The 27,714-nt window shown below is 35.8% G+C and overlaps 2 protein-coding genes across 2 annotated transcripts; both read left to right on the top strand.

Moving 5' to 3' along the window:
* Positions 1-8,687: 8,687 nt before the first annotated feature.
* Positions 8,688-9,595, top strand: LOC109179815 (pentatricopeptide repeat-containing protein At4g04790, mitochondrial-like). Its single transcript, XM_019329295.1, has 4 exons — positions 8,688-9,003; positions 9,052-9,231; positions 9,387-9,416; positions 9,519-9,595. Exons 1-4 carry the CDS (start codon positions 8,688-8,690, stop codon positions 9,593-9,595), a joined length of 603 nt encoding a protein of 200 aa, XP_019184840.1.
* Positions 9,596-21,798: 12,203 nt separating this feature from the next.
* On the top strand, positions 21,799-24,255 carry LOC109179814 (receptor like protein 30-like). Its single transcript, XM_019329293.1, has one exon. It carries the CDS (start codon positions 21,799-21,801, stop codon positions 24,253-24,255), a length of 2,457 nt encoding a protein of 818 aa, XP_019184838.1.
* Positions 24,256-27,714: the final 3,459 nt, after the last annotated feature.

The following is a 27,714-nucleotide window of genomic DNA, read 5'->3' as shown; positions in this document are numbered from 1 at the left end:
CCATTTTTGCCATTCCATCACCCATTGAAATTCAGCTGAGATGGTCTGTTGATGGATCTGATCTTGTGAAGGTGGTGGATTTTCACTCTGCTTGTGAACCACTTCTCTCATCTCTTCTAGCAAGCCAGGTTCTTGTGGGAGACTTAAGTGATCCTTTGAAGGAGGTGGCAACCTTTCGTCCTTATCTACTTCAACAGGTTCTTGTGTCAGAGTCGTTTCGACCTGCTCTACTGTAGTAGGTTCTTGTGTAAGGATTGTTCGGCCTTCTTTGCCTCAGCAGATTGTAGTGTAGAAGATGTCCTGCGCTGTTTTACTAGGGTAAGTGTTTGTTGAAGAACCGAAGGTTCCTTGACTTCTGATGGACAACTTGTGTTTCCTTCCCCCTGAACAGCATGCTCGGGAGAGTTCGTCCATGTCCCTGAACTAGACCTTTCCGGTGTATCATGACTTGGAACAATTTTGGGTTGTTCAACCAAAACTTCCTTCTGAAGGATCCTAAATCTTTCTTCGTTTTGTTTCGCTCGACTGATTTCGGAGTTGTCTTCTTCAGAACTTTCTTCCTCTGAGGAGTGTTCAATTTGAGTTGATTCGGATCAAGAGCTGATTTTCTTTTGAACTTTCGAGGAGGGCTTTATTGCAAACTTCCTTTTGTCGAAAGTTTCTTTCTGCACAGCTTATATCGTGTTTTTAGTTGGTGGTGCAACATTGAGAGGTTTCGGTGCTGGATCAGAAGCTATTTCGGGCACAGGAGATGTCTTCTTCATTCTTCTTTCCTTGGAGTTCTTAAAAGTTGTTCTTCCTTATGAACCTTTTAAATTTACGCACAAACAAGGCAAACTGTTCATAGATAAGAAATTAGAAGGGTTAGAGTTTGACCTGCTTGAGGTTGAAGGTTGTTGACTTGCAGCTGGAGAAATATTTCTGGTTTCTATTTCCTCATTTTCTTTAGGCTCATTCTCGAACTCATAGGCCTTGAGATCACTGAAGATTTTAGTAGTTTGAGTGGTCTTCAAGTCTCGGTGATCTCTCATGGCTCTCACCTTCATATCCCAAGACTTTAGAAGTCCTCGAAGTATCTTTAGATTTTTCTCCTTCTGAGTTAGTTCCTTTCCTAAGTCTGAGATATCTCCAAGAAGTTTCGTGAATCAAAGCTCCATTTCAGTGATTGTTTCGTTTGGAAGCATCTTGAAGTCTTCGAACTTCTTCATGGCCATTATGAGCTTTTTGTCCTTCTCCTGCTCATGAGAGTGTCCCAAATCTCCTTCGCAGTTTTGCATTTATGAACTCTTGAAAACAACGAGTCGTCTAGAGACTTGTAGAGAATGTCTCGTGCAACGTTGTCGAGGTTTGCTCTCGTCCTCTCTGCTGGTACGAGTTGAGATTTAGGTTTTGGGATCACTACTTCAGGATCTACTCCCTGAGTGGCTGCTTGTGTGTTCACAGTCATTACCACAATGGATTCATCCTCTATAACGTCCCACATTTCATCGTGAATGTCCGAGAGGTGTGCCTGCATCCTGACCTTCCAGTCATCAAACGTAGAAAGATTAAAGGCAAGAGGCCTAGATCGGTTAGCATGATCCTTTTCCATTTTTCTTTCAAGAAAAAATGTGTTGTAACACCCCGTGTTACGGCCTCTAACCCAAACTAATTATTTAATTACTTACCCTTAAAAGAGAATTAAATTCCCTTAATTAATTAGGAAGGGTCCACCATAGACCATGGACCCTTATCCTTGAACCAAACCCTTAGTCTTATAAGAAAGAGAATTAGTAAACCCATACCATTCAGATCCTAATTAGGACTCTTAGATATGTATATATATATATATATATATATATATATATATATATATATATATATATATATATATATATATATATATATATATATATCTCTAAGAGTTCACACCACAATAGATTCCACCACACAAGAATTCCCCTATCACCAAACGTAGGAGAAATCAAGAAGAGGAGATCTTAGAGAAAGAACCTTAATAGCCAAGGATTTTAATTAAGGCTAAGAGGTAACCCATGTCTCAACAAAACCTATTTTCCTTGCTATAATCTTCTTCTTTGACTCATTTCGATATGATATTCTATGCTCGCGTCTTGATAAATCTTTTATGATGATTATGATATGATCTTGATGTTGATGAGATGATCTTATGTGTTGATCTTGATAATCTTGATGATTATGAGAAGATCTTGATAATTGTGTGTCGTTCTTGATAAATCTTGATGTTCTTGATTTTAAAGATAAAGTGGTGATTTTGGGATTTAAATATGATTAGAGCCCTGGGATTAATCGTGAATTTCGTATTGTGATATTCTTGGTATATTTGGGTGGGATTTCGCATGATCGGGTGTTAATTATGTTTCGAAGTCATGTTAGGATGTATTTAAATGTGATTCTTGGTTTTGATCCGTTATTTGACTACGTGGTATCGTCATTTGTGTTTAAAAGTATCTAAACATGGTTTCGGGTTCCACGAAAGATCCTGGGACCAAAGTATTGCAAAAGAGTCAATGGGGGGTAGGTGGGGGTAGGGGAACCTGTAACACCCCGTGTTACGACCCCTAACCCAAACCAATTATTTAATTACTTACCCTAAAATGAAAATTAAAATCCATTAGTTAACTAAGAAGGGTCCACCATAGTCCATGGACCCTTATCCCTAAAACCAACCCCTTAGTCCTATAAGGAATAGAATTAGCAAGCCCATACCATTTAGACCCTAATTGGGACTCTTGAATATATAAATAAGGGCATAGGAGGCACCTAGAACCCACACCACAATAACTTTCACCACACAAGAATTCCCAAGAATTCCCATAGGAAAAATCAAGAAAGAAGAGATCTTAAAGAAAGACCCTTCATAGCCAAGGAATTTAATTAAGTCTAAGAAGTAACCCATGTCTCAACAAAACCTATTGTCTTTGCTATAATCTTCTTCTTTGGCTCCTTCTATATGCTTGTGTCTTGATGAAATCTTCTATGATAATTATGATATGATCTTGATGATTGATGAGATGATTTTATGTGTGATCTTGATGATCTTGATGATGATAAGAGGATCTTGATGATTGTGTGATGTTCTTGATAAATCTTGATGTTTTTTGATATTAAAGATGAACTATGATCTTGATGATTTAAGTATGATTAGAGCCCTAGGTTGAATCGTGAATTTCGTATTGGGTTATTCTTGGTATATTTGGTTGGGAATTCACATGTTCGGGTGTTGATTATGTTTAGAAGTCATGATAGGATGTGTTCTATGTGATTCTTGCTTTTGATCCGTTAATTGTCTACGTGGTTTCGTCATTTGCGTTAAAAAGTGTCAAAGCATGGTTTCGGGTTCCACGGAGGATCCCGGGACTTATATTTTGGAAAAGGAGTCAGTGGGGGGTAGGTGGGGGTAGGGGGACCCGCCACCTGCCCGCTGCCCGGAGGTTCGAGGGCCACCTGCTGGATTTTTCCCACTTTGGGACTTTGGCTTCCCCGTTTGATGTTCTCCAACCCCCGTGGTTTCCCAACGAACTCCGTTTGTCGCGCATGAGTCTAGCTTGATGTTTCGGGTACCATTCGTAGGATAAAAGAGTCTCGTGTATTGCATGCTAGTTGAATCGGTAACCCATTGGCCTAGGAGGAAGACGTATGAACTCCTTAGGACTATTCTTAGTATGTGGATAACTACGCATAAGTTTTATTTATACGTTTCCCCCCTCCTTATGTGTTAATGTGGGTTGCATGTGCTTGCTACGTGATATATGTGCATGACTCTTGGCTGCGGTCAAACTGGTTACTCATGAGCTGCGGTTCATTATCCTGGCTGTGGTCAGTGACTTACTCCTAGGGCTGCGGTCCACCTCATGGGCCTCGTGTGCTGTGGTCCACCGACTGGACGCGTCAGGCGGTGTGTATGGCCACTAGCCCGAGGAAGGCCATAGTCCACCGAATGAGTTCGTCAGGCGGTGTGTAGGGCTATGGTCGGCTGCGATCCACCGAGTGTATGTGCCAGCGGTGTGTAGGGTCGTAGTCCCCAAAGATCATAGTCCACCGAATGAGTCCCTCAGGCAGTGTGTAGGGCTATGATCAGCTACGACCCACTGACTGAGCTCGTCAAGCGGTGTGTAGGGTCGCAGTCCCCAAAAGAGGATCACAGTTCACCGACTGAACGCGTCAGCGGTGTGTAGGGCTGTGATCCGCCGTTGAAACTATCGACGGTCTATACAATTGGCTGCGGTCAATTCCTTCATGCTGCGATATGAGGTAGGGTTCTGCGGGTCCGTGTTAGCGCTATATGCGCTAACCCTCATGTTTGGGGCATACGATTGGTCCCGTGGCGCCACCAAAGTGTGCTTGTGTGACAAGGATATTGATTGAATCATGAAGTGAATGATATGAAAGTAAACTGTGACCTTAGATATGTGCATTTATGATGTTGCCTCTATATAATTGACTATCGCTGTTGAATGTGTTTATCCCTATCTGTCGAGTCTAATCCTGGTTTTAAAACTAGAGTCTCCTAAGTATACATCTTCCTGCTTCAAAATGATTTTACTATATCTATGTATATATAATTACTTATATATATTGTATTTTAACGTGTTAGAGTGGGTTACCAACATGATTCGCTGAACAGATATATTTGGCTTTCAGGCACAGATGATTAGCTCCCGGAGCGCGCTAGAAGAACTCGGATTAGATAGTTAGTCTTTCCTTTCGGCCTGCGTGCCTTGATGATGTAGTGACAATATTTGAGGATAGTCAGTTAGAATAGCCTGTGCATCTGAGCTCTCCAGCTCAGATGTGGCATAACACCCCCGACTCTATGTTTAGAATGCTTCATTTGTTATCTATTTAATAGAATTGCTTTCGTATTATAAGATCAAAAAGCTTTAAAATTTCGGGGTGTTACAGAACCCGCCACCTACCCGCTGCCCCTAAGGGCGTCGCCAGCATCCGGCAGCCGGCAGCCGGCGGGCAGGCGACTGCCCGCCGGGCACCCGCTGCCCAGCAGTTCGCCGCCGGCTGGTGGTCCTCCACCCGCTGGAAATTCCCAATGTGGGATGGTGGTCTTCCCCGTTTGATGTTTCCCCGACCCCCGAGGTGTCCCAACGGACCCCGTTTGTCGTGCCTGAGTCTAGTTTGATGTTTCGGGTACCATTCGTAGGATAAAAGAGTCTTGTGTATTGCATGCTAGTTGAATTAGTATCTCGTTGGCGTAGGTGAAATATGTATGAACCCCTTAGGAATATTCGTAGTATGTGGATGACCACGCATAAGTTTATTTATACGTTTTCTCCCCTTTCCCAATGTGCTAATGTGGGTTGCATGTGCTTGCTATGTGTTATGTGTGCATGATACCCCAATTTGGTTGCGATCAAATTGGCTATACGGGCAGTTGGATGGGTTGAGAACCATCGGCCGTTAACCAAGGCGGTTGTGATCGGTCAGGTATATAAATATTATATAGGGCTGCGGTCCACCGTTTGGTTGCGATCAAACGTTATACATGAGCTGCGGTTCATAATCTGGTTGCGATCAGAAATACACTTTTGGGTTGCGGTCCACCGTTTGGTTGCGATCAAACGTTATGATGCGTTGCGGTTCATTGGTTGGTTGCGATCAACCCCTTCGTGTAGCGGTACGAGGCAGGGTGCTGCAGGGCCGTGTTAGCGCTATATGCGCTGACTCTCATGTATGGGCATGCGATTGATCCTGTGGCGCCACCAAAGTGTGCTTATGTGTTGAGATAATGATTGAATAATGATATGAATGATGTGAAATAATCTTGTGACCTTAGGATATATGCTAGTATATTTATATGCATGATTATATCTGTTGAATGTGTTTGTCCCTACTTGTTGAGTCTATTCCTGGTTTTAAAGCTAGAGTCTCTTAAGTATATATCTTCCGGCTTCAAAATGGTTTTCCTATATATATATATATATATATATATATATATATATATATATATATATATATATATATATATATATATATATATATATATATATATATATATATATATATATATACCTATATTGTATTTTAACGCGTTGGAGTGGGTTACCAGTATTATTCGCTGAACAGATATATTTGGCTTTCAGGCACAGATGATTAGCTCCGAAGCGCGCTAGAGGAACAGATCATATTCGGCCTGCGTGCCATAATGATGTAATGACGTTGTTTGAGGATAATTATTAGATAGTTTAGCCTGTGCATCTGAGTTCTCCAGCTCAGATGTGGCATAGCACCCCAAACACTTATGATTAGTATGCTCTGTTTTGGGATTTAATAATAATATTACCTTTATTTCATAAGTATTCAAAGTTTCAAATTTTAGGGGTGTTACATGTGCAAAGTTGAAAAATGATGATTTTCTATAGAATTTTTGTAAGGGGATCTACCAGGCAGTAAATGCAAAGCGTTTACCGTTCAAGGTAACTTCTCTGATACCACTTGTTAGTCCCGGTACGGTCGAAAGAGAGTCTAGAAGGGGGAGGGGGTGAATACACTCTAATCGATTTTTCATATTAACTCCTTTCGGGGTTATGCACATCGGAAATTGAATGTTCGTTTTAGGATGAACTTTGCACGGTTTCATTATGAAAGTTTAAGTATGGTCAAAATGCATGCAATGATAGATAGATAGTTTCACAAAAGTAAAGAGACATGGAGAGAGGGATTTATATAGTGGTTCGGCTATTAACGAAGCTTGCTCCGCTCTTCTTTCACAACTTGTGAAAGGGTTTGCACTATCACTCCTAGTACAAACTACTCAAGCTAGCTTCCATGATCACTAAGCCGGACACACTAGTACAAAATGGAGCAAAGAAATATGACCTTAGGCTACCCTTCTTTAAATAAGGGTAGTGTATTGTTTAAAAAAAAGAGGACGGTGGCATAATTGTAAATAAATGAACAAGAAACAGCTACCCTTTTAGAAAAAAAGGTAGCGGTTTTTAAAAAATAAAAAAAACGAATAAAATTTCCACTACCCTTTCTCATAGAAAGGGCAGCGGGGTTATATTAATAAACAAATAAAAATAAAATAATAAAATAATAATAAAATAAAATAATAAAAAAAAAATATAAAATAGAACCATCGATCGATCTCGCTCTCACACCTCTCCAGTCTCCTCAACTCCCCTCACCACAGACCTCTGCGTTGCCCTCACCAAACCTCCGCCGTCGCCCTCACCACACCTCCGACTTCGCCCTCACCACACCTCCGCCGTCGACACCACCTCCCTCATCCTCCCATCGACGCTGCTGACACCGCCTCTCTCAGCCTCGATCAAACGCCGCTGCTAACACCAAGCTAAGGACTCCAACGCCTCTCTCATCAGCCACCAACGACGCCGCTGCCACCGTCTCCACCGCCACATTTCTCCTCAGCGCCGCCGCGGCTACTTCTGCGAGTTCCACCGCCGCCAGATCTGTGTAGGTATTTTTAACTTTTTTTGTTAAAATTATATTTTTTTTTATAATTATCATTGTAATAAATATTATATTTGTTATTTTTTACTCCGTATAATTTTTATTTCGCATTTTTATTTATTTGTTGTTATTTTTGTTGTTATACCCTAATATGTGTAAAAATATGAATTTAGTTGTTATTTTTGTTGGGATTATATAGTAATGTGTGTATATGTGGCATATTATATGAATAATATGAGTAGAAGTATGAATTTTGGTTTTTATATATATGTACCAGAAAGGAACATGATGTGAATATAATATAAATGAGTCAGTTGGTTTGCTTATAGTATGTCAGTATGTGTATCTAATAATGCCCAAAAAACTTTATATCCAGTACAGAAAACTTAAAAAATTTTAGCCTGATTTCTAGCAAATGGAAATTAATTAATTAGGATGGTGAATGTGCATGTTTCTGTTTGAGCATTTACAGCCTTTCTTTAGGATGGTCTAAAGTCAAGTTTCATTGAACCTTGTGATTTTTATCTTGAAATTCTACATTGTAAAGTCTTTTTGACATTTAGTATCATGCAATTCCAACTTTGGGGCCTTAATGGGTGAGTAAAACGTGAAGTTAGAACGCACCTTATATTTTTTCAGATCAATAGTCGAGTTCCTACGAAAAAGCTAAGTAAACGCTGATTACATATGCATGTTGATGTGCTACTTTTCTGCAAATTAAATGTTCTAATCATGTGAGGCATCTTTTTTATTTCAAGCCTATCTATACAGCGATGATATCATTTTAATTTGCAAGCATATAATGAAAATGAAATTCTGATGCTTCTATTGATTTTAGTTTTTTTTTTATGTATCTGCATAGTTTTTTAGATATAAGTGTTAAAATCTGCAAATTTGTAATTTTTTTTTCTGTCATGACCAAGGTTTTTAACCATCCTAACTCATTCTTTTACCAACATTGGGTTAGTATTTTTTCTGTGAGTAGGGTGCATCATTATGTGTTTAATAAAGGTTTTATTCCTTAACATTTTTATAACATTTTCTGAATTCTATTGTTGACAAAGTTTTGAGCAGACCATTTTGATGCACTCTACAACTATGATTTGATTTAAATTTAAAACCTGCTTAGCTTGATTTAAAAACTGGAAACTGGGAATAGATGCTACAGTTCAGGTATTCGACGGGAAACTGGCCTGGTAGAATATAATGCATTGATAAGGAGTTGTATAGAAAAGGCAATGAGGATTGACAATGAAGAAGAGTCATTAAAGCAACTTTCTGTTGCATATAAATTTCTGAAATCAATGATGGAGCAAGGTTTCCAATTACAGGAAGACTTTTATGGTCAAGTTCTTATGTATTTAATTGATTGTGGCATGGTTCCAGAGTTTCACTTTTACTGTGAACTCATAAGAGATGGAAATGCTGATTCGCTTCCAAATTTAGCTTACTATGAGATGTTGCTGTTTATAAAGACCAAAAATATTGATAAAGTAGAAGAACACTGTTATAATCTTGCACTCTATGATGGCAAAGACAAAGACATCTTTCTAGGTTTGTAACTCTAAAGGTTCTAATGCTTTAAAGGTTTGTAACTCTAAGAAAAATATCTGTTATCAATGTCCAGTGGTGGCTGTAAAGAGCAGTTTTTGCAGCTTTTGAATACTCTTGACATAACAAAAGTTACTTCCATGAAAAGTTTAACATGCATCTTCAAATCCTTGGGGAAGTTAATGTTGGAGAACATTGCAGAGAAGTGCTTTCTAGATTTGAAAACCAGTGGTAAGATAAACATCAACATCATTATTATTTGGGGATATTACCTATTTTTGCTATTGTTAGATGACTTAGATCATGGTTTTTCTTAAGGCAAAGATTTCTTGTTAGGCTTCTCATATATGAATTGACATAACAGTTTATGTATCTGGTGAAAACAGCTTACTGGGCATTACTTGTGTCAGTTTATGGTTAAATTGGTATACGTCTTAGAATGAACAGATAGTTGTTTTACTTTGTATATTGTGAATCTCAAATCTTATGTATATATGTTTAAGTGTTTCTGAATTCAGTGGCAGATGTTTCTCCTGATGGCAAGTATCTGACTGCAATTAAGGATCTTGACAGGGTAACCTCAATTAACCTTTAGTACCAATGCTAAATTGTGTCTGTCTGTCTTGTTGTGATCTTCCAGTTCCTTGGCACTGTGTTTCAAAGATTCGGGAGCATTCATGGCGCCTTTGACAACACGGCGTGTAACCATACCATCCATTGTAACTTACTCAGCAAAAGTAAAACACATTACTCTTCTCTGATTTAGTATTTCTGAAAGATTGATAAGTATTAAATTAGAACTGTTCTGTAATAAGACTTGGATATTCATCAGGTGGGCATAGCAATTGCCATAAGATACTCATTGACAAGGAGAGCATTTTCAATCACACCAAATGGACCTGAAGTTTTATTGCTTGATTACCCCAGCCATCAAAGACGACTACTCCCTCTTCTTGCAAAGGCGTAAGTAGCTGTGTCTGCATTTCTCCTCATTGCCCTTTCCTTTCTGCTTGTGTCACGTTTTATGTCACAATTTTGATTCTATACTTGGTTAACCGAGGTTGTTAATTACTAACTAAGCCCTCGCCCTACCACTGTTTTTGTTATGACTTTTTGCTGCTCTTCTAAGTGAATTGCTTATCAACACTGTTCTTTTGCTGCAGAGATATGCCATGAGCTTTGCTGCTAACTTCTTGCAAAGGATGTATGTGAAGAGGAAACCTGAAATGATCAAAACCTTACATGTTGTTTCAAGTGCCTTTAAGGCTACCTTAAGCTGGCATAATATGCGAACACTTCAGGTAGTAGCAGACATCACAGTTGTGATAAAAATGTCTTGTGGAGTCCATTTTTAACTTTTATTTTATATTAAATAGTATCATGTGTTTATAATTTATTATTGTGATAAAATATTGAGATTGATTGATATAAAATAATGTATTGATAGTATTGTATTGAAAGTGCATTGATAATATTGTGTTCATAATATTGTATTGATATGTAGTTTATGAATTCGGTGTACAAGATTTTTAAAAAAATTGGGAATTTTAAAAATAATAAATGTTTTTTTTTTTTGTAAAAAAGCAAACCATCCGCTACCCTTTCTGGGAAGAAAGGGTAGCGAAAGATTATGAAAAAAAAGAATAATAATAATATACCCTACCCTTCTACAGTTAGAAGGGTAGCGGATACTCAACTTTCCGCTACCCTTGTAAAAGGGTAGAGGAAAGCCCAGGACTTTCTGCGACCCTAACATCCACTACTCTTGTACAAGGGTAGCGGATAGCCATTTACAAGGGTAGCGGATGTGTATTTCTGTACTAGTGACAGCAACTTGGAAGGTTTTTCAACTTCCTGAGTTTACTCCGCCTCTATCAACTTCTTCTTTAGAGTTGAGTGTTGGATTGATTTGATGTGTTTCTCCAACAGCTTGAAATCTGATCTTGACTTGATGATCGGATGAATCTTCTTATAAAGATGCAAGACTTCTTTGAGGATTGTGAAGAATGAAATCTGAATGAGCCTCTTTAAAAACTTCACAATCACAAACACTGGTTATGAAAAGCTTTTTGGATGAACTTGTTTGAAGAGCTTTTCTTAGATAAAATCAGTTGAACAACTAGCTCCTTCTTCAGTGGAGAAGAGAGGTATTTATAGGTAAGGAAAAATTCATCCATTGGAGAGAGGTAAAATTTCAAACCTATTAACCAGCGTGTAAAGATCTTTCGGCATAGAGCATTTATTGCGGTTGTACTGTGTAGCCGTTGGTATCAAAAAGCAACATGGCTTTTTGTCCTTTTTCGCTGACATGAAGTACCAATCATTTAATGCTCCTTGGTTTTTGTGAATATCATTCCTAGGACTCCTTTTGTCTAGGATGATTGCCCAACTGTGAGACATAGACAACATTCTCTTTGCTCGGGTATTAAATTTGTCTATTTAAGTCTGACTTCGACTTAATGGTCTCGGAATTTTCATTTGAAGGATTGTCTTTATCTTTCGTTGTCTTTAATGATCAAATGACTTTCCTTGTCATTTGATATTTACACGAGAGCTAGACCCTTCCATCTTTCGGTCTATGTTGTTCTCTCGGTCTTCTCTTCTTCTTCACTTCTTCTCGTAGACCTAATGTACTAAGCATAACTCAGATTCGTGTAGATGTGTTGCATGTCACGAATCACATGGTGAGTTGCTATTGATTTCGTCTAACACGAAAGTTCCAAGATAAAGAAATTAAAAAGAGTGGTCTACGATCCTAGCAAGATTGGTATCATCAAAATCTAAGTACACTTGTTCCTAACAACATGCATGCTCCTACGGTAACCCATTAGGAACAAGCAAAGATTGTATTGAGGTATGTCAAAGGGACTCTATCTTATGGTTTGCGTATCCGAAAATCTGCATCCAGAGAACTACATGCCTTCTTTGACTCAGATTGGGCTGGCTGCCCTAAGGATCGTAAGTCAACCAGTGGGTATGCTGTATTTCTTGGGTCAAATCTTGTATCTTGGTATGCAAAAAGCAAAGAACTGTGGCAAAATCCTCCACGGAGGCTGAATACAAGGGTTTAGCTGATGTTTGTTCTTAAGTAATTTGGGTTCTCTCCCTATTGCGTGAAATCGGCGTCACTGGGATATCTATTCCAAAACTATGGTGTGATAATCTTCGTGCTACATATCTATGTGCTAATCCTATTTTTCATACTCACACTAAACATGTTGAGATTGACTATCATTTTGTGAGAGACGAAGTTGCCAAAGGAGAGATTCAAGTCAACTTTATCTCCACCAAAGATCAACTTGCAGATATATTTACAAAAGCTCTAGCAGGTCCTAGGTTTTCTTTTCTTAGAGACAAATTACAGGTCATGTCTATACCCTGTACTTGAGGGGGAGTATTAGGACTCTATCTATGTATTTGAGTCTACTTATGATTCACAATCCTAGTCTCCGTCTATCTCATCTGATCTTGTATATATACCTAGGTCCTGTACTCTTGTAATCCATTATTGTTAATACAATTAATTACAATTCCCATCTATATGTCACGTTTTGAAAATTGTGGGACAATATTTACACCACTAATAATTCAGGGATGACATTGATAATTGACATATTTGTGAGGGTATAAATTTTCCATCTCTCTTATTATTATATGGTTGTGGTTTTCGTTGTCTTTTTTTGCAGTTGTTATTTTGTGATTGTAATCTTTTGTTTGTAACTCTTCACAATCTACTCGGAATGGAACAAATCATTACACTTATATGTGAAAATGTATATATGAAAGCTGTTAATATATACTTCTTGTATCTCATTTTATCTGTCTGATTCGATTAATGAAATTTGACTGAAATTATTTATTATTCAATTTTTTGTTGAACAGTACAGGCTGTGGACTTCTATTGAATTAGAAAAATCATGAATTGTGTAAATTTTGTATTGGATTAATTATTAGTCCAGTCAAATGTTGAGGCTGTTTTAAGTAAAAGCCATAATGAGTATAATACTGCATTCTATGTAAAGCATACTGCCAATTGGCAACATTAACATCAACAAGAACAATGTTAGACGGTAGCATTCAAATGTTCATCATATCACAATATATCGGATTCACGCTTTTTTTTTTTTTCTTTTTTTTTTTGAAACCGGAACTACCTTGTTATTAAACCACGGTAAACAAATCAATAATACATCTAGGCAGATTGCCGGTTCAAATAAATAAGGAAGTTTAAGAACCTGAAGCTCTTTCAAGTGCACAAGCTACCCGGTTCCCAACACACTCCTGAATTATAGGACCCACATAAGTCTTGTCTTCTAACTTGCCCATTACTCCTAGACACAAATTGAGAGAATCTAACTTCACAATGGCATTGGTCATCCCCCGGTCCTTGAGGCAAGACAAGGCAAATTATATAGTGCATCGGGGTACATAACGCATCAAAACGACGTCGTTTTCTTAAATGAAAAAAAAACGGCATTTATTTTTCGTCGTTCCGCACCCTTCCGCAAAATGTAACTTTGTTATTCAGTTTCATTTTGTATACACTGCAGTTTCAATTCAACACAACTACAGTTTCATTTAGATATAACTACAGTTTCATTCGATATTTATAGACTCAAATATGTGAAAATGTTATTTAATTTTATTTTATATACACTGCAGTTTCATTTCACCACAATTATAGTATCATTTTGATATAACTGCAGTTTCATTTGATAATATCTTCTACTATACTAATAAGAGTCCAAGACAGTTAGGCCTATAATGGGTAGAAAAATGGCGGTTAATTTTTTTTAATCAAATGAATGGCTCAGATTGATCAGATTTTAATTTTTCCTTCAGATTTCCTAATTTATCCTTAATGAATATGATTATCCGTTAACTTTTCCGTTAAATATTATCTTTTCCGTTAATTTCTGTTAGTTCACCGTTAACTTACTCATTGATTTCAATAATAAAGTTCTTAAGTTCGAACCCCGTCCCAATCAAAGTTGGCATAATTAGTATTCTATTTTACTCTTATTAAATTAAATAATAATTTAGTAGCTATAACAAAAAATAATACATGCATTTTTTAATTTAGAATTGTGTCTACAATGCCTTTATTCAAAAAAAATTATTCATTATCAATAAATTAAATAAGATAAATAATTCCATTAGTTATATTGTCTTTATTTTTCTCCAATATAAAAATTCTTTAAATTCAAAATTCAAATCCATCAATTGATTATATTCGCTACATTGTCCCTACAATGTCTTTATTACAAAAAATTATTCATTAACAATAAATTAATTAAGAGAAATAATTTTTATTAGTTATATTGTATTTATTTTTCTCCAATGTAAAAATTCTTTACATTCAAATTCATCAATTGATTATATTCACTACATTGTCTATTATCTTTTTTTGTGCACTATTTTTTAATTAAATATCAAATTTATAATACAAAATAATGATATATATTTATTTACAAGTATTTTATTAATACCATGAAAAAAAATTTAAAATTTTAAAGTAATAAAGCCAATCATATTAACTACTTGAGGGATTTGTTGACAAAGAGAGTATTCAAATCACACAACAAATTGAAGTGAGAAACTAGCTCGCAATGTCCTTGTTTGACAATTAGCAGTTAGCGGTTAGCATTAGTGGATTATATTAGCGGATTTGACCAGCGAATTATATCAACGGTTGGTAAAAAGATATTTAAAAAAAATTAGCTATTTAAATTAACATTTAAAATTACCTAAGGGTATACATATAATAATAATAATAATAATAATAATAATAATAATAATAATAATAATAATAATAATAATAATAATAGTTTTAATAATATTTTTTTAAAAAATATAGATGTGTTTTGGGAAAATCATTCTCAAAAACTCTAAGTGAAAATATTGTAAATTGCAATGTTTATATTTTCAGTGGTTTGGAACAAATTGTGGCTTCAAACTACTGTTGAATAATCAAAGCACTTTCTTTAGCATTTTGATCTTTGGGTTACATCGTATTTTCCAATCGTCTAATATCTTTGGGTTACATTATAATTACAAATTTTAAATTTTTACTACATCTAAATTCCTTACATTAGGAATTTCTTTATCCATAATAATTTATTCAACAATAATGGTTGAACTAAATGAACACTGAGCAAAACACCTAAAGGACTGGTACCGTTGATTTATTCATTGATCTTGTATATATGTGCATTCATTAAATATATTAGAACCCTTTGCAACAAAAATACTTGGTTACTATTTAAAAAAAAAAAATTAGTAACAATTACAATGAATCTCATATATTACATTGTATTCATATACTAGGAATTACATATTTAAATAAACAAATTAGACATTAAATTACTTATGTTGAACTTCTCATATATAATCTTGCATTGATTTACTTTCAAATATTTAGACATTGGGTAGAAAAATTGACCGTCAAATTATTAAATCAAATGAATAGTCCAGATTGTTCAGATTTTAATTTTTCCTTGAGATTTCCTAATTTATCCTTAATTATATGATTATCCGATCTGTTAACTTTAAGTACCGTTAATTCACCATTAGTCTAATTCTAATATTAAAGTCTAATATAGAATTATAAATTAATACAACATTAATCTAATTTTAATATTAAAGTCTTAATAGAACTCTAACCACAAATCCTACCGTCGGAATCTCCTCAAACAATATTAGTATATATTTAATATTTTATGCTTTAATTTTTATTTACTCTCCCTTATGTCCTGTATTTGGTTTCAACTATACCCATACAATTATTTTATTGACAATTATAATCAATCTTGACTATATTATCTTGCATTTATAAACTTAGAATTACCAATTTAAATACGCAAATTCAACATTCAATTATATATGCATGAACAATTCCATATAATCTTGCATTGATATACTTTAAAATACTTATTTAAGAAAAATATTGGGCATTATCCCAATCGCGCAATGCGCGTAAAAAACTAGTATAAAAATAATACGTGAGGCAGTGTCGGTTTAGATATACAATAGTACCAGTTGGTGTTTAATACACCAAACATGCGGACTCCATTAACGATAACAGCTGGCGGTTTCTTTACTTAAAGAAATGACGCCGTTTTTTATCGCGGTACATGTGCACCACGGTCTACGATATAACGACTGGCAAGACAGAGCCTCCGCCTGTAAGGGGTCCAGAATACAATCCAATGGGCCATTACACGTATGGATCATGGTCCACACAATGTTATGTGGACCATAATAAAATGTACATTTTTAATATACTAAATGTACATTATTTTTGTACTAAATGTACATTATTTTTGTACTAAATGTATATTATTTTACCGTAGATAAAATATGGTCCACACAATTTGCGTGGACCATGGTCCATACAATAATGATTGCTAGTAGGGGATTTACACTCTTTTATTTGCTTTCAAAATATATGGTTTAATTTACGTGAAAAACTATTTTTTGTTATTATCATTTAGAAAACTATTTTTTCACGTTTTCTTTTCAATCCAACAAAGGATCTGATGAATAATAGATTTTTCTTATCTTTAATTTTTTTTAAAAAAAATACAAAAACACATATAACTTCATATATAATCACTATTAAGAAGAGTTAAGTTCAAGCAAGAGCTCAATTAATTTCAAAATGGTAGACTGTAAGCAAGAACACACAAGATTCAATTAACTATCTAATCAAGTCATCTAATTAGCCTTCTATCTATATTTATATAATGTATATACCTCACATTTATAACTGGTAATAAAAGAAAGAGTAAATACCAGTGGACATCCTCCGACTTTGGTGGCACTGCCACTTTTAGTCCTCACCTTTTAAATCAACCACTTTCAGTCCTCCTACTTTTTGTTTCTAACCATCTAGGGTCCTTTTGTTACATTTGGCCATCTAATGTCATTTTCTCAAAGGCAATTCGGTCATTTCATAATTAATGTATTAAGTTTTTTTTTGGAAGAAATTACGCGCCTTGCATTCATTAAAATGCCTAATTTTCAACTAATTTTAATTTCAAGAACGGACTTAATTGCCCTTGAGAAAACGACATTAGATGACCAAGTGTAACGGAAGGACCATAGATGGTTAGAAATAAAAAGTAGGAGGACTGGAAGTGGTTGATTTAAAAGGTGAGGACTAAAAGTGGCAGTGCCACCAAAGTCGGAGGATGCCCACTGGTATTTACTCTAAAAGAAAAGTGACATTGCACGTGGAGACTAATAAATGTTTGATTTCCATCAAAGTAGAACAAAATAAAACCAGAATTACATTAAAAACAAAAAATAAAAAAACAAAAAACAAAAAATAAAAAAACAAGATGAATGAGGAAACTAATAGCTAAGTGTTAGGAATATAGCGGAATAATGCTGAAGCGAAGAATCGAAAATTGAGAATTATAGAAGTTAAATAATAGAATAAGAAAAATTATATAAGTGACATATGAATAACGAACAATGGGAAAATATAAGTATATATATATATATATATATATATATATATATTCACGTGAGATAGCTAAAAGATAAAGAAGGAAAGAATTCAAATTGATGCATTTTACAAAGCAAAGCTTAGCCTATTTATACTAAAAATTAAGAGACATTTGCGCATGAAAGAAAGGGAGAATGCTGCTACGTGGAGGAGACATAATATGTTACATGGACGTGGACAACATTTTGTGGAAGACTAATTCTGCATGGATTTGAGGCCACAAATATTATTTCCCAACAATCTCCACCTTGGATCAAATCCATATTGGGATTAACAATTGGAACAGTCGACTAAACTCAAACACTGCTTGAACTTAGTAACAGGAAGAGCCTCATAATAACAGGATGGATCACCATCAACTTCCTGTGTGACTGAAAGAGTATAAGCAACCATATTGGTTTCATCGTCACTAGCGTACCTAGCAGGTTTTTTAATTGTCCTCCTAGGACGACCCATAGCAATGGAATACTCTCATTGTGGCTCGACGAGAGGTGTGGTGCTAGTAGATGCATCATCTTTAGTATTACCATTCGTGATAGTAATACTATCAATAGGCCTGAATTCAAACTCCACCTTCTCACCAGTACTCTGCGTCTCATCTGTACTGGGAGCTTTTCCAGAAGAAAGTAGTGCATTTTCGTCAAAAGTGATATCTCGACTCAGAATGATTTTCTGAGAATCAGGAGACCATAGGCGATACCCTTTTGACTCAGAGGCATAACCAAGGAAAATGCATTTGACAGCTCTCGGGTTTAATTTACCCGTACTGAAATGAGCATAAGCAGGACATCCAAAAACTCTTAAGATAGAGTAATCAACAGGATTACCTGACCAAACTTCCTCTGAAATTTTGAAATCAAGGGATGAATGTGGAGATCTATTTACCAAATAGCAAGCAGTAGAAACGGCCTCGGCCCAAAAATCACGCCGTTTCCATAACCCAGCATTAGAGAGCATACAACGAGCTCTTTCCAATAGAGTCCTGTTTAGACGTTTGGCAACACCATTTTGCTGGGGTTTACCAGGCAAGGTCTTGTGCCTGGCGATTCCATTTGCCGCACAGAAGTCACTGAAATCTTACTCACAGAATTCCAAGCCATTGTCTGTCCTGAGCTTCTTGACCTTTTTCCCTGTCTGAGTCTCAACAAGTATTTTCCACTTTTTGAAAATAGGAAAAGCCTGATTTTTGTGTTTTAAGAAATAGACCCAAACCTTACGGGAAAAGTCATCAATAATAGACATAAAATATCTACAGCCTCCCATAGACTGGAATTTAGTTGGTCCCCATAAATCAGAATGTATGTATTCCAATACATCTTTGGTACGGTGTGTAGCAGTAGAGAAACTAACCCTCTTTGTTTCCCAAAAATACAATGCTCACAAAATTGTAATTTACTCGTACCTGAACCACCAAGGAGACCTTTCTTGCTCAGGAGATGCATGCCTTTCTCACTCATATGCCCCAGACGCATATGCCATAATTGAGTGAGATCCGCATCAGACATCGATGAGGATACCGCTACTGAACCCGTCACAGTACTGCCATGCAAGACGTACACGCTTCCAGAACGAGAAGCTTTCATGAGAACAACAGAGCCTTTTATGACCTTCAAAACTCCACCTTCAGCTGTGTACTTGCACCCCAGAGATTCCAAGGTGCCCAATGATATCAGATTGCGTTTCAAATCATGAATATACCGAACATTGGTAAGAGTCCTGACAACGTTATCATGAGTTTTAATCTGAACACTTCCAATTCCACTAACCTTGCATTGGGTATCATTACCCAACAAGACAACTCCACCATCAACCGGTTCCAGAGAGACGAACCAGTCTTTGTGAGGACACATGTGGAATGTACAACCAGAGTCCAGAATCCACTCGGTTTCGCTACGTTTGCAACCGGAGCTAACAGATAACAAAACATCGTCTTCTGAATCACTTTCAACAACACTAGCTTCAGCGGACTTCTTTTCTCTATCTTGCTTGTTCTTCAACTTGAAGCATTCAGTCACATCGTGACCCTGCTTCTTGCAGTACTTACAGGATTTGTTGGACTTACGTCCTTTGGACTTGGAACTAGAATTTTTATTGCTACTCCCTGATTCAAGTGAACGACCCCTTACAGTTAAGCCTTCACCTTTGTCCTCATACTTAATTTCAAAGTCAAACTTTTCTTTCGACAATAGGTTTGACTTAACATTGTCGAAAGTAAGGGTATCACTACTATTACCATACAGCATAATTTCTTTGAAATGCTTGTATGATTTAGGGAGAGAGACAAGCAATAAAACAGCACGATCCTCATCTTCAATTATGACATCAATATTTTCCAAATCCAATAAAATAGAATTGAATTCATCCAAGTGAGATTTAATAGAAGTACCTTCCGTCATACGGATTGTGTACAGACGCTCCTTCAGGCGCAGCGTGTTCGCCAGAGTTTTGGCCATGTATAGTATATCCAGCTTGGACCATAAATCTGACGCAGTCGTCTCACTTACTACCTCACGTAGAACCTCTTTAGACAGGCACAAAAGAATGGTTGAACGTGCCTTGTCATCCAAATCTTCCCAAGTTTCATCTGTCATTGTAGCTGGTTTCTTCTTCTTCCCAGCTAGCGCTTTCTTCAAACCGTTCTGGGTTAGAACGGCTTCCATCTGAACCTTCCAGATAGAGAAGCTAATTTTCCCGTCGAACTTCTCGATATCGAACTTAGTAACAGTCGACATCTTTGAAAATAATTCTCAAATAAACCGCTTTGATACCACTTGTTAGGAATTTGATACCACTTGTTAGGAATATAACGGAATAATGCGGAAGCGAAGAATCGAAAATTGAGAATTATAGAAGTTAAATAATAGAATAAGAAAAATTATATAAGTGACATATGAATAACGAACAATGAGAAAATATAAGTATATATATATATATATATATATATATATATATATATATATATTAATCTCTTAAAGAGAATATAAATCAAATATATATATATATATATATATATATATATATATATATATATATATATATATATATATATATATATATATTCACGTGAGATAGCTAAAAGATAAAGAAGGAAAGAATTCAAATTGATGCATTTTACAAAGCAAAGCTTAGCCTATTTATACTAAAAATTAAGAGACATTTGCGCATGAAAGAAAGGGAGAATGCTGCTACGTGGAGGAGACATAATATGTTACATGGACGTGGACAACATTTTGTGGAAGACTAATTCTGCATGGATTTGAGGCCACAAATATTATTTCCCAACACTAAGAATTATTCCCAAGCAGGCAATTTATATCATGGATCAGGTCCACATAGTATTACGAGCCTTGGATTGAAATGGCGAGATACATAATTCATACTCGTAAGGTACAGAATTCCATAATACAAGACACATACACATGTTATATATTTACTTAATTTTCAAATTTGATTTAGGTACACAATTTTTGTTCATAGGCACAAAATTTTACAACACAAGATAGAGAAATTTATAACGTAACACACAATTACTAATTTGTTGTTACGTTCCAGATACAAAATTCATATTCTTAATGTACAGAATTTCATAATACAAGATACAAAATATCACAACTCAAAACACATAGACATGAACCAGGGTCCACAATATAGTGTGAACCCTGGTCCATCGTATAAAGATTGCCCAGAAGACTTAAATTTTTTATGGCAGAATTATATATATACTTTCAGCATATATTGCACTTTCGTATTTCATTTACAGTGCACGGCCTGCAAGAATGTGCATTGACTTGAAGTGTTGAACTGTTAAGGCCGGCAGGATGAATTCATATATAAATACTTAGTAATCAAGCAAATTATATCATAATGGACGGGGACCCATTTTGAATTATAGACCCTTGTTCAAAATCATATTCAGATATATAATATGTTTTTTGAAACACTTATAATTTAGTTATATATTTTCTTGACATCACCCATTTATATATAATAATAACAGAGATTTCATCACACTATACAATAGTTGACGAACATAATTAATCACCATAATATGTAATAAGTACATAATTGTTATAATAGATATATAACTTATTAATCACCATAATATGTTAATTGTAGTAGTATAGTAATTACATAATTTATTATATTTGAATGTTATTTTGGACTGGAATTGAACCATGGTATAACAAATATTGCCAGTAATCATCCACTCCCACTTGTATAAATTGCTATTGAAACCACTCCCAAACAACAACATTATCGTCCAACAAGAAACAACAAAGATAATGATGACCTCTTCGCCAAGAACAATATGTTTTCTTCTTCATATTATTCTTCTCTTTTCACTACCTTGGGAGACGGCATCATCAGAAAGAACACAGGGAAGAGCCCTTGTCGAGTGGAAGAACACCTTATCCAATACCGATGATGTTCTTCGTTCATGGTCAACTGCTAATCTTGACAACGTTTGCTGGAACTGGACAGGCATCAACTGCACTAATGCTGGAGCAGTTAATGAGATAAAGCTGGAAAATTTAAACCTCTCAGGTACACTTAAAAGCTTTGATTTCTTTTCATTTCCAAACCTCGCCCGCTTTAGCCTCTATAACAACAGCTTTACTGGCTCAATTCCATACGCTATTGCTAACCTCTCCCGGCTAGTTTTCTTGGATCTCGGTTGGAACCATTTTGTAAATTCTATACCGACCGAGATTGGAAGGTTAACAAAGCTCCAGTTCTTAAACCTTGCGGTTAACAATCTCAATGGTACTATTCCCTCCCAAATAAGACACCTTCAACACCTCCATTTACTCTCCCTATATTCAAATTCTTTGACTGGACAAATTTTAGAAGAAATATTCTCCAATTTGACCAGGCTTCAATATTTCAATTGTGGGAGGAATCAATTCCAAGGACCATTGCCATCAAATCTATTCAAGCTATCCAGTATTGAAGTACTTAAACTAGGCGAAACCCATTTCTTCCATTCAATAATGCCTCCTACCATTGGAAATCTAAGTTCACTAAGGCTCCTTGATCTCGGTCGCAACATGTTGCAAGGAAATATTCCTGAAACAGTTTGTAATCTTAACCATCTCGAAGTTCTTGATTTATATGAAAATAGCTTGGATGGTGTAATTCCACCGTGCCTGGGAAATATAACTTCACTCAGATATCTTTCTCTCAATTCCAACATCTTACGAGGCAGTATTCCAGCAACGCTGTGTAATCTTTACTCTCTTGAAGGTATCTCATTATCCAACAATAGTTTGGGAGGTCAAATCCCAGAATGTCTGGGGAATGTAACATCATTAAGATATCTTTTTCTCCGCTCCAATATGTTGCATGGAAATATTCCTAGAGTACTGTGCAATCTCCGCTCCCTTGAAGGGCTAATTTTATCCAACAACAGTTTGGGCGGTCCAATTCCACAATGTCTTGGAAAATTGAAAGTTTTGAGAACTTTGCTAGTTTCTCAAAACCAGCTTCATGGCACCATACCTCAAACTTGGAGACTTGGGAATGCCACAAATCAAATAACAAATTCCAGTTTAATTTCTGGAACAGAGTTAGGGTTGTGCGGTTTGAGTTCCTTAAGATTTCTTGATTTTTCTAACAACAATTTGCATGGTCCACTACCTCGGTGTTTAGGAAACTTTAGTCGGAAACTTGAGGTTATAAATTTTGCTGATAATCAACTTCAGGGAACTATTCCGAAAACATGGAGAAAAGGAAACAACTTGTTGTATTTCAATTTGAAGAGCAATCACTTGGAAGGACCATTGCCTCGAAGCTTGAAAAATTGCAAGTTTCTCGAAATTCTAAATCTCGGGAACAACAAGATAGTTGATACGTTCCCATGCTGGTCAGATGCTCTTCGCGGATTGCGTGTTCTTGTCTTGAGATCTAATCAGTTCTACGGTGAAATATGCAGTACTTCTAAGACTAGATTTCCATTCCCAAAGTTGTATATATTTGATATTTCACACAATGAGTTCACAGGTCCTTTGCCAAGATATTATATGGAGAATTTTGAAGCCATGAAGCATGCAAATAATGATGAACCATTAGAATTTTATGACATCTCAAGCTTAGTGTTGAAAGGAAATGATTTCTTAACAGGCCCAGGGTGGAATAATAGGAGTGATTTATCAATAAGCCTAGTGTGGAAAGGGAAGGAGGTTCCACTGGCACACTATGATATCTACACAACCATTGATCTATCCAACAACAACTTTAATGGTGAGATTCCAAGATCTTTAGGAGAGCTTCATTTTATTGTGACTCTCAATCTATCACAGAATCAGCTTGCTGGCTATATTCCATCATCACTGGGAAGTTTAACTAATCTTGAGACGCTCGATCTCTCATCAAACAAACTAGTGGGTGAGATTCCAGAAGAAATTTCAAGATCATTAACATTTCTTTCAAATTTGAATCTTTCTTATAATCATCTTTCTGGCCGTATACCTAATGGCCAACAGTTTAACACATTTAGCAACGATTCCTATTTGGGAAACGCGGCTCTATGTGGATTTCCACTAACTGTACAATGCCAAGACAAAAATGATGAAGGGCATGCATCGTCAGACACAGAGGATTCACAAAGTTTTTGGATTGGATTTGGTTGGCAAAGTGTTGTTGTTGGATACAGTTGTGGCATGCCATTTGGTATTGCTCTAGGATATTTCATGTTTAAGTATGGAAAACCACGATGGTTTATAAGGTTAGTCATTGGGCGCTAATAAGGATTGATCATCAAATGAAGCAATAATTATTCAATAATCTTGGAGAGCAATATGTTTCTCTTATTGTATGGTTGTGATTTTAATTTTATGTATCTTTAATTTTATTGGTTTTGATGTGTTATCATTTTCTTGCCATAGTTGTGTAATTGTAGTGTGTAGTTAAAATTTCTGTTGCTCTATTAATTACACACAAGGCGTCAATAATCGACTAAAACGCTAATAAGGCCATATAACATTTCATACAAAGAAAAAACATGAATTTTTTGTTTGCTTTCTCATGTTAAAATATGTAATTATCTATTTTATTTGAATTAAAACTTTAAATTATTAGTGAAAATGTAGACCAGATAATTCGTGTATACGAGTTCATTTACAGGTCGACACAATAATGACACGAATACAATAAGACTAAACACGGACACGACACGTTAATGTTAATGAGTTGAAATTATTAACACGAATGCGGACACGATTTGTAGACGGGTTGGCACAATAGACATGTTTTGTTAACATGTTTCGGTTCGTGTCGACACAATATGACACGAAACTCGTTTAAACCCGCTACCATTCAATTCATTAAACGAACTAAAAAAAATATTCAACACATAACATTCAATTAACATATTATGTGCATGCAAATAAATTGAAGACACATAATTTGTTATTTGCTAGGGGCGGAGCCACTATGGGAGCAATGGGGGCAGCTGTCCCCCCACCCCTTTAATTATGTGTGTGTGTGTGTGTGTGTGTGTATATATATATATATATATATATATATATATATATATATATATATATATATATATATATATATATATACTAGTATTTTTTATGCGCGATGCGTAAAAAATAGGTGTCCAATATTAATATATTATATTAAAATTTTAAATTTATTTAGATTTTAGATATTTAAATTATTCTAAATAATAATAATAATGTAAATCATTTTTATAAATTTGATATTTATATTTTATGTAATAATTAACATATAACTCAAATATATAATGTGTAGATATTATTATTAAGGCTAAAGTGTCATTCCGCACCATGAATTATTCCCGATTATTCATGTCGCACCATGATCATAAGTGATATTTAGATCCATAAATCATTATTTTTTTTTCGCCTATAACTTTTTATAGGTTTTCCGGTAATCCTGATGACATGCGCGGTAATAAGCTGACGTGGCCTTATTTCTCTGTCCAGGTAAGCATTTTTAATTAAAAAAAAAAAAAAAAAAAAAAAAACTACTCCAATTACAAAGAAGATTGCGTAACGGCAACCGGACTGTCCTCTCCCACCACCCCCGCGATGCTGCCCCCTGCTGCCACGCGTGGATTGTCGACCATGGGAGCTACCACCGCCAGACCGAGAAGCAACCATAGCCGCTGTAGAAGGAGGCAGTCCACGTATATAAACGCATCAAATCCTCGAAGGAATGGAACTGGTAATAGTCTAGCCAATTTTGCTTACTTTTCTTTTCCTCAACCAATTTCGCAAGTTTGTTTGCATTGTATACAACCTGCAGAGTAAGCAATTTTGCTTACTTTTTTGCCTGCAAAAATCACGGCAGCAAAAATTGGCAAAAAGTGCAGATAATAACCAGACGAAGTGCTTTGAAAATTTTAGAAGAAGATTAAACGCTCCAAGAGCATACCCTAGCAAGTATATCCTCATGTTAAACGTCATCATCTAGCAGCAGCATAAACAACACAGGCTTCCTTATAAACAGGCCAGGCCAGGCCCAAACTAGATCAATATTTAAGATTCATGTTCACATATGGACAATCAATTAACTCCTAAACAGCAGAGCAGGTCCTATCATTTTATAGGCCCGGGGCGCAGCAACAAAAATGGACCCTACATGAAATTAATATATATTTGCATAACTACATGAAAAATAAACAAGTTCACAAAATTGCTATTGGTTGTACAAAGTCCAGATTACAGTGATTCTGGTACTCTTTCCAATATTTTACCTAAATAATATTCATGTCTACATGAATATGCATACAGAAAAACAAACAATTCATGTATGAGGACCTATACAGAAAAGAAAAAAAAAAACTATCCCCCCACCACCACCCCACAATCAACCGAGGAAAAAGACACAACCTTTGCCACAGAACATTCATGTTTAAGATGTCAGCTCGATTCCAGAACAAGAAATTACACATGAGAACAAGCAAAAAGGGAAATAACAAATATCAGCCCAATTAATCAATAAAAACGACACCATCTTTGCTATGCACAATACCCATTAAAAATGTAAGAAAACCCCTTCTCGATTCAAAAGGACACAATCCCATTAACATGTTCTCATATTACCACTAACAAAGTAGGGGAAAGTTCGTACTTTTACGGCTATTCACCGCCTCCCGAGCACAGCGAAGCATTCAAGAACGAAGCCAGGAGCGGAATACAGCCGTAATAGAGAGCTTCCGATCAAAGAGATGAACGAAATCTCAGTGCCCACCTCAAAATCTCAGTGCTGTAACAGAGAGCCTCCAATCGAAGAGATGAAGCCGTCGTGGAGCTCATTCACAAGTTCGGGGACAAAAAAAATAAAATAAAATAATAAAAAATTCCATGTCAGCATCAGATTATCGGTAACCTGTAAGAAACTTATAAAAAGTTCTTGGCGAAAAAAAAGTAATAGTTTATGGATCTAAATATCACTTATTAAAGATCATGGTGCGGTAATCGAGTATAGTTCATGGTGCCGGATGACACTTTAGCCTATTATTAATGAAGAAGATAAGAAAATATATGGTGGATACATGTGCATGGTAACAATAGTGGAAAAGATAACGGAAGTTATAACGGTAGGGGTATGTTTGTCCAAAATATTTTAATGTACAACCTTTATAACATAATATACAAAAAAAAAAAAAAAAAACTTAACAGAAAAAATGGACATAAATTAGGGGTATAACACTACAAGAAAAATGCACATAGACAACGGTTATTAACCGTTGTCGTAGGGGTATACTTTCTGTTGTTGAAGCCGGTGTTGTTGTAGGTCCTGTGCATAGACAACGGTTTTTTAACCGTTGTCTTTTCTACCAACGACAACGGTTTTATAACCGTTGTCTATTAAGTGTTGTTGAAGCCGGTGTTGTTGTAGGTCCTGCGCATAGACAACGGTTAATAACCGTTGTCTTTTCTACCAACAACAACGGTTTTTTAACCGTTGTCTATTAAGTGTTGTTGAAACTGGTGTTGTTAAAAGTCATGCAATAGACAACGGTTATTAACTGTTGTCTTTTCTACCAACGACAACGGTTTTTTAACCGTTGTCTATTAAGTGTTGTTGAAACCAGTGTTGTTAAAAGTCACGCAATAGACAACGGTTATTAACCGTTGTCTTTTCTACCAACGACAACGGTTTTTTAACCGTTGTCTATTAAGTGTTGTTGAAACCGGTGTTGTTAAAAGTCACGCAATAGACAACGG

Source organism: Ipomoea nil, unplaced genomic scaffold (assembly GCF_001879475.1).
Source record: "Ipomoea nil cultivar Tokyo-kokei standard unplaced genomic scaffold, Asagao_1.1 scaffold0980, whole genome shotgun sequence".
Taxonomy (NCBI): Eukaryota; Viridiplantae; Streptophyta; class Magnoliopsida; order Solanales; family Convolvulaceae; genus Ipomoea; species Ipomoea nil.
The sequence above is the reverse complement of the archived record's forward strand: the minus strand, read 5'-3'. Positions and strand labels throughout refer to the sequence as shown.

What these genes read in the sequence shown, in the direction of transcription:
- LOC109179815 (XM_019329295.1), top strand. Translation starts at nt 8,688, where the DNA reads ATGAGGATTGACAATGAAGAAGAGTCATTAAAGCAACTTTCTGTTGCA. An exon ending in AGACAAAGACATCTTTCTAG is followed by an intron (nt 9,004 to 9,051) that starts GTTTGTAACTCT and finishes TGTAACTCTAAG; the next exon opens with AAAAATATCTGTTATCAATG. An exon ending in ATTACTTGTGTCAGTTTATG is followed by an intron (nt 9,417 to 9,518) that starts GTTAAATTGGTA and finishes TTCTGAATTCAG; the next exon opens with TGGCAGATGTTTCTCCTGAT.
- LOC109179814 (XM_019329293.1), top strand. Translation starts at nt 21,799, where the DNA reads ATGACCTCTTCGCCAAGAACAATATGTTTTCTTCTTCATATTATTCTT.